This window comes from Crocodylus porosus, unplaced genomic scaffold (assembly GCF_001723895.1).
Source record: "Crocodylus porosus isolate Cpor-Errol unplaced genomic scaffold, CroPor_comp1, whole genome shotgun sequence".
NCBI classification, from domain to species: Eukaryota; Metazoa; Chordata; order Crocodylia; family Crocodylidae; genus Crocodylus; species Crocodylus porosus.
Window position 1 is genome coordinate 140,518,053 of NW_017728931.1, and position 13,543 is coordinate 140,531,595.

The 13,543-nt window shown below is 42.4% G+C and overlaps 1 protein-coding gene across 7 annotated transcripts in view; it reads right to left on the reverse strand.

The window, feature by feature from the left end:
• CHCHD3 (coiled-coil-helix-coiled-coil-helix domain containing 3) overlaps window positions 1–13,543 on the reverse strand; it is a 222,905-nt gene that overhangs the window by 42,674 nt on the left and 166,688 nt on the right. For all 7 annotated transcript variants that reach the window (XM_019543767.1, XM_019543771.1, XM_019543770.1 and 4 more), the window contains one exon: window positions 4,122–4,192. In XM_019543767.1, coding sequence (XP_019399312.1) covers window positions 4,122–4,192 — 71 coding nt within the window. The remainder of the gene's footprint in view (window positions 1–4,121; window positions 4,193–13,543) is intronic.

Consider the following 13,543-nt stretch of genomic DNA (forward strand, 5'->3'; position numbering starts at 1 on the left):
GGACTACATGCAACAAACTTCAAAAATTCGGATAAAATGAGATCCGGGCCCAAAATCTCTGTATTTCTGGCTCTGCAAAAACAGAACGATCCATGCTGTAACATGGACTTCAGTGGAATTCTTCATAGGCTTAAAACTTAAGGACGTGTTTAAATTCTAGGCCACAAAACACCTGCCGGAGGCTGTGGAGAGTTCTCCTGCTGCAACTTGTCCGTAATTTTAATACACTTTTTTCTGTCTTTGCTCCTTTTGTATCGTGAGTTTTTCTTTTACTTTTTTTAGACCTATTTCAGAGTTCATTTTAGGGCTGTTCAGATCTGTTGCCAAACTGTAATCGGGTACAAGTACTGCAGATTACTGATGATAAACAGAGTTACAAAGCCCCACCAGGGGAACTGCCATCTGTGGATGACTAAAAACAGACAACTGACTTTGAAGGACCCATTTGTGTTTATAGCCTAAGGGTCTACATGTAGGTACTATAATCTGCAGAGCAGAGACATAATAGCATCAATTAGCCTGCTATGTTGCCTTACTTTCATATGAAAGCCAAAATTCCTTGAAAATTATTTCCCTCCAAGGGTCCAATTAAGAGAAAATGGTCTCACCAAGTTTAAGAACTTTACAACCCCTTTCTCCATATCTCCTTTGGTCCTCTCTAGCTAAGAAGGACTTTCAACATTCTTGAAAGTTGCCTCTTAAGCTCCCAGATTTTATAGGTATTGCCTGAAATTTTGTCACGCGAGATAGCTTACAGTTCGCAGATGATACTAAATTATTTTTGTGTAGTCAAATCCCAAACCGATGGAGATGAGCTGCAGCAAAATTTTACAGAACTTAATGGGTGGGTAAAAAAGTGGCAGATGAACTTCAGCGGTGTCAAGCGCAAAGTAACGCGCATGAGGAAAAATAACCTCAAATATACATACACGATGCCCGGCTGTGAACTAACTTGTACAATTCAGCAACAAAAAACCCCAAACATCTCGGAGACATTTTAGACAGTTCTCAAAAAAACACTGTCTCACTGTACAACAGTGAAAAGGAAATAAAAATATATATATATCATTGAGGCACAACATAATCCATGGTGCACCACATCTTGAATATCACGCGCAGTTCTGATCGCTACATCTCACAGAGGATGTAGTGGAATTAGAAGGAGGTCTAGAGAAGGGCACCCAAGATGATCAGAGGTATGGAGCATCTGCCAGATCAGGAGAGACAAGAAAGGCTAGGTTCTTCCGTTTGGAAAAGAAAAGGCTGAAAGAGCATGTGGCAAAGCTCTATAAATCAGGAAGGGTGTGCATAACATTAACAGGTAACATTATTCACTAAGTCCCAAAATATAAGAACAAAGGAGCACCCACTGGAATGAGCAGGAGGCAGGTTTAAACCAAACAAGAAGTACTTTTACGTAGCACATTATTAAGCTATGGAACTCACTGCCACCAGAGGCTGTAGAGGCAGACAATATAACCAAGTATAAAAACGGGCTACATGAATTAATGGCAAACAGATCCATTAATCATTATGAAACAGAGCAGTCGGGGTTGTACTCTCTGACATCCCCAACAAGGCTGAATCATGCTATCGAGTCAAGCAATGCTCCTTCTCTAGCCCAAACCTGGCTCTTGTAGATTAAAGACTTCAGTCCGTAGTGCTGGTAGCTTTAACCACTGGTAAATTTGTAAGTGAACATTAATAGCAAAATCACAACAGCTCTTATGACTGTAACATACATAATTATTTCACTTTCAGGTTGTTTTAATATTTTATGCTTTTGTATGTTAATATAAACAGTCAAGCAACTGATGGGTTGTCGGCTCTGCACTGGTTTTCGCACCACACCAAAAAAACCTGGACACCGCTCTTTTGTATTTATTTTTTAATAAAGCATTTACTGGTTGATGGTGAGAGTGAGGCTGTAAAAAATTATTTTCAGGCTCACCTGAAAAATGATGAATGGCACCGTCTGCCTAATGGACAAATTGGCAGCAACAGAAAAGTCCAAAGCTAAGGGTCAAAATCGCTTTGGCCCATCAACTGCTGTATCTTCATTTCACCATCCTCAGAACTAATTAAAATGATTTAACTTGACTATCACTTCCAAGGGTAAATTTCAATAGCTAATTTTAATGCCTTTCATGCTACACACACGAAATTAATTCTACTGGAAGGCAACGTTGACACCCAAGTTTTGGTATTCCATTAATGAAGATATATGTTTAACAAGTACATTTTTATACCCTTTCTTACACAGTGTCACATATAAACTAATTACTCACTGTGCTGCCAGTTTATGCAGCTTGTAATATACTGTGGCCTGAACACCATTATTGCTATTGGCATCCTTTCGTCTGCGAGAGACGGTGGATGTTGCAGCCTATGACACAGATCGTTTCCAGTGTCTCACGTGACTCAATTGTCCAATCCGAGATTTGTATGATCTGTGGCAGTAGTTGCAAGGGTATGGGTCATGGTTGGTTGCTTCCTACAGACTTTTTTCTCTTCAAGCTGTTGGAACCAATTCCTGTCATGGGCTTTAATGCCCTGGTGGAGACGACAATGCCACTTGTTCCGATCTCTCGCCAAGGTTTCCCATTGGACAGGATCAATTCCAAATACCTTCATACCACGCTTGAATCTTTGTAGTGAAGCTTGGGGCATCCTAATGTTCTCCGACAGTTCCCCGTATAGCATGTCCTTGGGTATACGCCCATCTTCCAATCTGCTCAGATGGCTTAGCCAGCACAGTTGTGCCCGAGTAGGGATGTCACACTTGGTAAATCTGCCCTTTAAAGAACCTCTGTGTTGGTAACTTCTCTTGCTATTTGATGTTGAGTGTGCGGTATAAACTGTGCAGGTGGAAACTGTTTAACCTTTTCTCTTGATGTGCATAACTTGTCCATGTTTTCCCACCCCACATGAGAGTGCTGTGCATGCAAGCTTTGTACAGTAGCCTTTTGGTCTTGATGGTAAGCTTTGAATTGTTCCATGCTCTTTTAGTTAGCCTGCTGAAGGTGGTGGCAGCCTTTCTGATACAAACATTAAGTTCTCCATCCAGTGAGAGGTCAGCAGTCACTGTAGCACCTGGTAGCTGAATTTCTGGACTACTTCTAGCTAGTTCTCATTTAGGGTGATTGATGGATCTTGATGGATCCTGTACTAGCACAACTGTTTTCTTTATGCTGACAGTGAAAGCAAATGCCTGACAAGCTCTTGAAAGGCGATCCATAAGTTCTTGGAGTAGGTCTTTGTTGTGGGCTCTCAGGGCAGCATCATCAGCGAATAGAAGCTCCCTGATAAGCACCTTTCTAACTTTAGTCTACGCCTCAAGTCATGATAGATGAAGAGTTTCCCATCCAATCTTGTGTGAAGATACTCTCCACCTCCCAGGTCTTTAAAAGTTCAGGAGTCCCAAGAAGAAAATTCCAAAGAGTGTAGGGGCAAAAACATATCCTTGCTTCACTCCGCTTTTCGTCTCGAAGCTGTCCGATGCGGACCCCTTGAACTGACCAGGTGTGTACATGTTGTCATGGAAGAAATGTATAAGCCTTAACAGGACTGGTGGCCTTCCTATCTTTTCTAGGACTGCTGAAGTTCACAGAACTGACGGCCGTCTGGAATCTAAGTGAGATGATACGCTCTCATTTTCCAATGGGTATTTCAATAAGCTTTACCGACTTGTTACTCACAGTGAAACCAATGCGTGCAGACGATTTTCTTCCATGCTTTTATCTTGCCAAAAGAAGGCAGAACTGGCCTCTTGCACAGAAGCAATATCTAGTTCTATCCAAGTAAAGTACTATGGCCAGAATACCAACCTCCCCCAGATTCAGTCATTTCAACAAGCAGCCTACCCACAGCATATTGCAAGGTCAGGAACAGAATTTTTGCCTGCTATAACATGAACAGAAGGAGAATGAAGCAAGTCTTGCATTCAAAAGCTTGTCTAACTTTATTCCAACCATGCAGTTGGTGTAATAAAAGATATCACCCCAAATAAATCTGTGTGTCTCGCATAATTCTTGAACCATCAAGCTGCAGGATCACTCTAACACTAGCATAACATGAAGAGAAAGTCAACAAGTTCACATCCTCAAAAATAAAGATCTTACTTGAATCTAGCTTCCACTTCATTGGCTGCTTTTTGGTACTGCTCCGTAGTCACTTTGTAGAACTGTGCACTCTGAAAAGAGGGAAAAGCAAAACTTCGTGATCCACATGGTATTTATAGATTAGCAAACACATATTTGTCTCTGTAGGGAATGTGCAAAGAGTTAAAGTTCTGGCAATACATTATTCACAGTCTAATTCTGACAAATAAAAGGTAGGACAATTAAAACATAAGAAGAAAGCACAGACATTATTGGTGCACACTTCATCTTAGAGTAAGAATGCTTCAAAAAAGGGGGGAGTTTAAGGAGGAATTGGAATGAGAACAATTATGATACAGCAATTACAAGGCTGTTTCTCTGATTGGGAAATCTGAAGTTTTTACCTGACTGAGTGATTACACACTAAATCCTTATTTTTGCGAGATGGTATAAATGCTTGTGTATGCTCAGACATATATCCCTCACATATTTTGTGGATGTGGTATTCTTGTCATAAACTTCTGTCATACAATAAATTAACAATGCATCCTTTCCTATCACTTCCTTACTCGCTCATTCATCATCTTGGGACTTATTTTAACATACCAAACTTCTGAGTAACTGAGTTTTCTTCTTTAAATCAATCTGCTCCAGAAACAAATTCCATCTCCCCTAAATCCTGGAATAACTTCTCTCTCTTCCTGCTCCACCAAATCAACCGTTTCCAAAATGTAGGACAAGCAAGATTCAGCTTCAGGGAAGTACACTTTTCTGTAACTAAATATGTCAAGGCTTCACATTGGGACATACAACATTCGGAGACAACTGACTATAAAGTTCTGACGTTTTATGTCTAGATAATATATGTTAGGTATTTTTAAAAAACCTTTTTATGGCTCCATCTGAGCCCTAACACAGTTGGACTTAAGACAGTATAACTAAGGCACCTGGCTTCACAGCTGGAAGAATAAAAAGTTAAATAAAGCTGTTCAAAACTCTTTAACATGTGGGACCTATTACAGAACACATGAGGACTTGGAGTGACGTAGAGGTTTCATCAGCACTTACAAGAACCCACTTTTGCATTTGCCACATTTAAATAATGTGGGAAACCAAAAATAAATAAATAAATCAATCAAGCTAGTGTGCCACTAAAATCTTCATGGCTATACATATGCAATTATAAAACTAAGCACTTTTAAACTCTACCAATGTACAACAATGTTACACAGCAAGGCTAATTGTTTTGTGGATACTATGGCAATATTTAACCTGCACAGATGGTCACAGTACAGCCTATGGAATTTGTAATTCTGGATTTTCTTCTTTTATAGTTTCATGATTGAAGGAGAGAGAGAGACATAAACAATATTTTTCCTAAACTGTTCTTGTAAAGGCCTCAGCCTTGAACTGGAGAGGACACCCCCTCACCCCCCATCAAAAAGGTGATTTGCTGTCCACAATCAGTGGGTCAGGCTTATATATCCCCTAATCAATGGTTATCTGTAGCAAATTAGTGAACAGAAAAAACCATCTAAAATCGGTTGCTGGACTAGAGACTAAGATGAAACCTTAAACATATTTCACTTAGTACCAAAAGAGGCAGCTCCATCTGGCAAGAACAGACTTTTTTCTTTTCATTTGAGCTACACTTCTTCCAAGGGTTTTCCTAATACATTAGGAATTGGAGGTATACAGAAATCATTTAACAAATACTAAGCTCAGAAGAAGGGTGAACTTGTGTTTCAAGTCTAATACTTTGCTGCAAATTATAACAAATTGTGTAACATACACTGAGTCTAAAGGGCACAAAAAGATCACAGAGCGTATGGTGGTCCACTGCACTCCTGCATCTGAGGGTCAGTTCTAATAATTCATTTGTACTGAAGTCAAGGTTTCATGCATGGGACCAAAGGTAGTTTATTTTTTAATAAATCATTGTTGGCCACTAAGAAAATGAAAATGAAATCCTCTTCACACCAGTGACCCCTTTGCATTTAGCAATCTTAGTTGTCCAATGACAGTCACATCCAGGTTTCTTGGATGTAGATAAAATCAATAGGTATGTGATTAGACAGCAGAGTATGGTGTGAGTGTGGACAGGTCACCATTTGAGATGATGAATAGCTCTCTATCAACCTATAGTCCCCTACGATGCTAACATTTACTATAATCTTATTTGGGCTGCGATTTATCTTTCTTGTGCCTGATCAATAAAGATGAACACAACAGTTGTAAGGATCGATTGTAATTTTTTATCATTTTCAGGCATGAAGGCACATTTCTGACACAAAGACAATATTCTGAGTGTACTTGTTCTACTTTTTAATTGCAATCTGAGTGATCAACTGAGCTGCTATATATGCCAAGAGGTTTTAATCCTACTCTAAACTCAAGCTATCAAGAAATCATTTGTCATCTTAGATTGACTTTACCATGCATTTCTTAGGCCATAACGTCCTCTGAATTTCATTCAGGATTTTCTTTCATATTATATATTTTTATAGATAGATAGGTACTCTGGAATTCAAAGATGAAATATTTAAAAAAAAATCCTTCCTATTCCAAAGAATAAAAAGGCCTGTGACCCATGTTATAAATACAGACTAAGAATGATCACACTTGCTATAACGTGCTGTCAAATAGAAAGTACATTATGCATTGTCCATTAATGTACTAGCAGAGTAATGGCTTCATGAATAATAGCTTTTCTCTCTACTCTGCTGTCAATGAAGAAGTTTCCTTGGTCTGCAGGTAAATAGATTTAGGCATCACATATTTACACACACACACACACACACCCCCCTCTATTTATTACATACAACCCTAAGCCTTCCCCACATTAAAAGAAAATTAAGGATACAAAGCCAACCAATAGAAAGTGAGGGAATGCTGGAATTAATGCTGCCTATGCAACTGTGACACTCTTGTGTGTACCCTACGGTATGCTATTTAATTATAGTACAGCTTTTATTAGGTGATCATACACTATTTGTTTCTCAGGACCGTTGCCCCATCCAGTGCATAGGACTGACTGCGCCCAGGAAATAAATCATGGTTGTGAAGTGAAGGAGAGTGCCAGCAGTAGAAACTTTCAGGCCTCATTTGTTGCAGGAATTGCAAAGTGTGTACTGTAATGCAAAAAGCTTCAGAAACTTCCACAAGACATGGGAGGGTCTAATGGTTTGGGCACTTCAACGTTACCCCGAAGAACTGGATTCTCTTCCCAAGTCTGTCAGAGTTCCTGCGTGACATGAAGCAAGATGCTAAAGCCAAACTTTTTGCAAATAGTCACTATTTGGATGTTCCTCATGGTCTTTGTACCCAACTTGAGAAACTGTGATTTTCAGAGGGGCTGAGTGCTCATACTGCTGCTGCTGTTCGAGCTCTGCTCCTAATAGATAAAATGCTGTACCAGATATCTCAGACTGGGCACCCCAAATCAGCAGACACCTTTAACAGCTTTGACCTAAATCACCATGCTTCAATTCAATACATGTAAAATGGGTATAAAATCATCTCGCCTCATATGAATTGTTAATAAGGCTACCTTTGCATTTATAATGCCACAGTTACAGGATCACAGGAAAGCCCATAATGGAATTAATTCTGCAATCAGTGTAAAATTTGCATGGTGTAAAATAAATAATACATAGAGCCACACACCATGCAGCGAGGTTAAAAAAAAACAGGAATGCCTAAGAGCTGCCTATTCAGAGGGCTCTGTGAATCCTTTGAGCCAGGCATCCTGTGGAAAAAACCAGCATGAGATTATGTAATTTAAAATGCATGCCAAAATGCATATGTTTGAAGAAGCTGCATTTCAACTCCTGGACAACTTTAATTCAACTTCAGAATTCTTGATTTTTATTTTTTTTTTTTACTTACACTGTTTTTCAACACAAAAAAATTACACTTAAAAATCCTCAGTCCAGCTGGGAAGTTTCAATCTATAGCATAATCCTTTGTCACATAAGACAATGGAGTTAACTTGAAATGTAGGAGAAAGCAGATAGTTAGGTTAGATATTGGGAAAAACTCTCTCAGTAGGAGGGTGGTGAAGCACTGGAGCAGGTTACTCAGAGAGGTGGAGGAAGCTCCATCCTTGGAGGTTTTTAAGACCTGGCTAGACAAACCCTTGGCTGGGATGATCTGCTTGGGGTTGGTCCTACTTTGAGCAGTGGGTTGGACTAGATCAGTGGTCTCCAACCCAGGGTCCGTGGGTGTCCAGCACACGTAGGCAGCCCGGGAAAGGTGGCTGTAAAAATGCCAGTCCCTCCCAAAAGGGAAGCACTGCCAGTGCTGCTGCTGCTCCAGCTCCCCCCACAGCTAGAGGCCACCTGAGCACCAGCAGCAGCCCAGTGCCACCAGCCAGAGCGCGGATGGGCAGCCCTGCCTCATCCTGCCACCACTTCACGTGGGACCCGGTAACGCTGCAGCCTTGCTGACCCTCTGCTGGCCTGGCCAAATCAATCTACAGACTCTAATGGGGGGGGGGGGGTGCACGCATGAGAGAGAGAGAGGCAGAGAGTGCACTTTCCAAATGGATGGAATTGGCATTGGGAAAATGGGCAGTGTCTTGAAGCACTTGCAGAAAGCTTGATTTGGAACAAGAACTGCATACTTTTTTAGTGCAAGGTTAGGTCCGACAAAACTGATGGAAGGCCACCAGCAAAAGTCTGGTGGGGCACAGGGATATCTACTACGTCAGTCTGTGCCCCGGCTTTTCATCTTCACGGCACATCTAATATATGCGAACATGTGAGGCTCTGATGCGGCAATCTGAGGGAATCTAGCCTGTGTATGCAGGGGACTTTACCTGATGGCCCCAGAGGCCCGCCTTGGTGCCATGTTCCTATGTGAATGAATTCTCCAAAACACCTTTTTGGGTTGTATTATTGTTACTGTTGATATTATTCTTATTTTTAAACACAACAATTTGTCAGTAATTATCTACTTACATTTGCAGTACACAACACGTTTCCAAAGGGGTCTGTGCCTCCTTCAAAAATAAGGCTGGCTGTGTGTGGGTCTGTGAAAGAACGAAGGTTGAAAACCACTGGACCAGATGACCTCCACAAGCCCCATCTAACCCTAATTTTCGGTGATTCTATATCCTTTATGTCAGTGATTCTCAACCCAGGTCAAATAGCAATCCAAGTGCTAAACATTTCAACTTGCTGTGGCCTTTCTGAGTTCTTTGCAGCAGAAAAACTCCTCTATTATTTTTCCACAGTCACAAACTAGGAAAAATTTAAGAGCTAGCATTTTCTGAGGAGTGCCTTGAGTCTCCTACAGGGAGCCTTGAGTCTCAAAAGATTGAGAACCACTGCTCTATGTGGACCTAACACCTCCATAGCAATGAGTCATAACCAGGGTACTGGGAGATTTTTGAAGGGTGCCTTAAGACCTGAGCAGATTAACCACTCCGGGCCTGTGAGGAGGTATGCAGATAGACACAGGCTCAGGACAGTCTCTGCCTAGCCATTCTCCATCCCCACTGCCTAACCCCCTGCAAAGTAAGCACTGTAATAAATATTAGCTTTCGCAGCGGGGTGCTGCTCAATTTGCAGAAGTCATGGAGGGGTGCTTTGAGTCTAACAAGGGCCTCAAGTCTAAAAAGGTTAAGAATCACTGCTCTATGGGGATGGAGCACAGAGTCCTTGCCAGTAAGATGCACACATATTTCCTAGACACCAAAGGATGCTGAGACCCTGGGACCCTCAGCTTGTTCCAGATTTTGAAGGTGATTATGTCTGAGTACTTACCAACTCTTCTGCCCTTTCCCCCTTTTCCTAACTTGTCCTCTTCCTCCTGGCCGGTTCCTGTCCTATTTCTCTGCCAAATCCTGCTCCTATCCTCTCTTTCCAAGTAATGCCTGACTTTTCTCCCTGCAGGGCCCTTGTTCCTCTATGAAAAGTTCTGCTTGTAACCTTCTCCCCAGTCTCCTTTCTGCTCCTCTCCCTTACTCTAGTTCCTACCCTGCATGCTCCCTCTCCACCTTGGTGAGACCGCTCTTCCTCCATTCTGCCTGAGCACCAGCAGAACCACCTGGAGCACAGGAGAGAGGGGCTGCTGCAGTGCAGATGGCATTATGCTGCCAGAGGTCAGGCCTGCACTGCAAACTTGCAGTGCCATGCTGCACTGTAGTCCAGTGTGCTGTACTGCTCTTTGCACACCATCACCTCAACTAGAAGCAGGATAGCCAGGTATGTGTGGGATTGTGGACAGGCTACCCTATTTCTGGTTGGGGAGTAGTGCAACCAGGTACAGTTAGTCTACAATATACATATACACACATAAGCTCACACTCCAACAAGTACAAACTGCAAGTTTGTGAGCCTTTTAAGTTGGACCAATTTAAACCGATTTTCACGTGGGTGGCAAACAGCACAACCAACCCACACAATCTCCTGCGAGGTCCTATGTTTCTGCAACAAAGCATACAGTGTTCACTTCCCTTCCTATCTACTCATGAGAACTGATGAGCTTTATACTGTGCCCTCATGCTACGTATTTTGTTGTGCAGACAGTAAACCCTTTTGGAGCAGAGAAGGCCTAAATCCTAAATGCACACATTTACACAGGTAACTTCATGTGTACAGGTAGCCTAACTAACCCCACAGGGATTAATCTTGTGTCCAGTTACTCATCTGCATAATTTTTAGAAGATCCGGGCCTAAGCAGACAGCAGAAAGTAGCAGTAGAGGTTAGGATGCAATGAAGCCAAAATAGCTGAGCTGTGGTGTTGGGAGTACACTTGTACTCCTGTTCAAAGGATGCAAGTGTCTGCATCTGCTGGTCTTGTCAAAGATGTGCCTTTTCAAGAAGCACAACAAGGAGACCTGGGAAAGATGTATGGGGAGGGGAGGAGCCTGTAAACAAAAGGGAACTCAATTCACTCTGTAAAATTAGGTACCTTTTAAACATGAAAATAATGAGCTAAGCTGAGTACAGGAAACGTTGTCCAAATATTAGGAAAGACATTTTAAAATCGCATCAACTCTAGAATTCTCTTCCTTCAACAGAAGTAGAAGCAGCCACTAGTTAAAGAATATGCTGTGATGGGACAGGAAAAGCATTCCTCCTGCTAGATGGCAATGGTTTGAAAGCTCTGTTGTAGAAAAATCAGTATACAGGCTCTTACAGGTCAGCTGTTTTGCCTCCATGTGAAACCTCAAAGCACAGCTGCATTTTTACCTAGGCTGAAAATCTTCAGAAGGCTTGCAGCAAGCTAGGGCTCCAAAAGATCTTGTGTCATCCAAGTGGATAAAAGGTTATCAGCAGAACCAAGAGAAACCGAGAGCCCTCATTTAATTTCACAAAAGGAGCGTCACCTAGACATGCTATTTCATTACGAACGTGCTGAAACTGGCTTTACTGCACAGATATACCACAACTTCTTTTCCCTATTGAAGATTCTCTTTTAAGTGCCTTGGCTCTTCAAACCTGAACAAATTCAATGTGAACTTACTGTCCGTGCAATCTGTTTAAAGGGTTTTATTTAATAGTTATGTGGTTAATGGCTTATTTGACAAAGAAAATGATGCGGTTCTTTTTTGTATAAAAGACAAATCTGGCCTTTATTGTAAGTTAGTGGCATGCAAGATAAAAATGAAAGACCTGATTTTCAAAGGTGCTCAATGCTTGCATCTCCCATTGGAGGGAACAGAAGCTTAGATTGTTTGGCACCTTTGGAAACCAGACCAGAGACATTTTTCCCTACAAGATTAAAAAAAAAAAAAGAAACCTTGGTCAGAGCTTAACAATAACAGAAATATAGAAAAGTAGGCCTGGAAGGGACCTCAGAAGATCATCTAGTCCAACCACCTGCTCAAGACAGGATAATCCCTATTTAAACCATCCCATACAAAGGTCAATGCAGCAGTTCTCAACCTTCCTGAACTCAAGGTCCTCCTCGTCGGACTCGAACCACCCCTCCATAATTGAATTCCCTCCTGTGAATTGAGCGGCACCCAATTTCTAAATGAATGTATATATTACCATGCTTATCTGCTTGCAAAGGGGCTGGGCACTGGCCAGGCTGGAGAGACTGCACTTACCTTCTGATCTCCTCACTCACTTACCTCCTCATACCTCCCAGCACCCTTCAAACAATCTGGTGGCACCCTAGGGTGCTGCAGGACCCTGGCTGAGAATTACTGATCTACCCTATTCCACACAAAACCAGACCAATAACATGTTCATGCAACTACAAGGCACAATGGCAGAAAATAGCAAAAACACCCTAACTTGCCATCGGTACAGCAGGATAGTGAGGGCACTATCAACGTCCTGCCACTCAAAGGGCAGAAAGCAGTTGGTTAAATTGTACTCAAGAGATCCAAGGAAGCAGACTGTAGATAACACCCAGTGCTTCTGAGGAAGAGAGGAAAAACCCTGATGCCTGTAGCAGGAGGAGGGGGAAATGCCTTCGCAGTCTCATGTAGTAAACAGCAATGCCTGGAAGCAAAGGGAAAGGCAAATACCTTCCACTCTGCGCTGCAACCAATTCCACACCTCCCACGCTACCTAGAGAGCCAAAGCTCCCCTTGGTCATCCTTTCCCCCCCATAAACTCATCATCAGGCCCCTTCCGCTGAATGAATGAGCGGCATGAGGCCAATCTATAGGGCCAGATCAGGTCCAAAGACGTCTCTCTTCCCTGCCACATGCCTGATCCAGCACAAGTTACACCACCTGGGCAGCTCCAGGATCCTGGCCTGAGCAGATGCCAGGTGAGGTACAGCCTGAGACCCAGGCACCATGAGCGCTGCGTGTAGCATGCACCCTGGGCGCTAGCACAGGGACGGTCTGGCACAACACGTGGATCAATGAGGTGGCACCAGAGGCTGGATTATGGGATTTAACACCCCATCCCAGAGAATCCCTGATCAATGCTTATCCAACCTGTTTCTGAAGGAGATTCCACAACTTCCCTAGGCCATCTATTCCACTGCTCTAACAATGAAGTTTTTCCCAACATCCAGTGTAAACTAGTCCATTGTAAATTTAAAGATGCTACTGTGAGTCCTACTCTCTGCAGTGCAGGAGAAAAGGTGTTCTTCTTTATGACAGCCCGTCATTTGCCCACTTAATCACCTTTTCCGCAAACTGAACATACCTATTTTTTCCTCAGTCTCTCCTTGAATAGCTTACCTTCCTAGCTCTTTATTTTGGTCACCCAACCTCTGACCCTCTCCCCATTGTGCTTCTCTGCTGCCTAAAAATGTGGAGCCCAAAACTGCGCACAGTACTCTAGATGAAGTCTAACAGTGCCAAGCAGAGTGGCACTATGACCTCCTGTGTCTTGCCCCTACTGCTCCCTTTGATGCAACCCAAATCCACATTTGCCTTTTGTGTAGCTGCACTGTATTGCAGACTTGTACTGAGGTTGTAATCCATGAACATCCTTCTCTGTAGTGCTACATCTGGCTAGTTGTC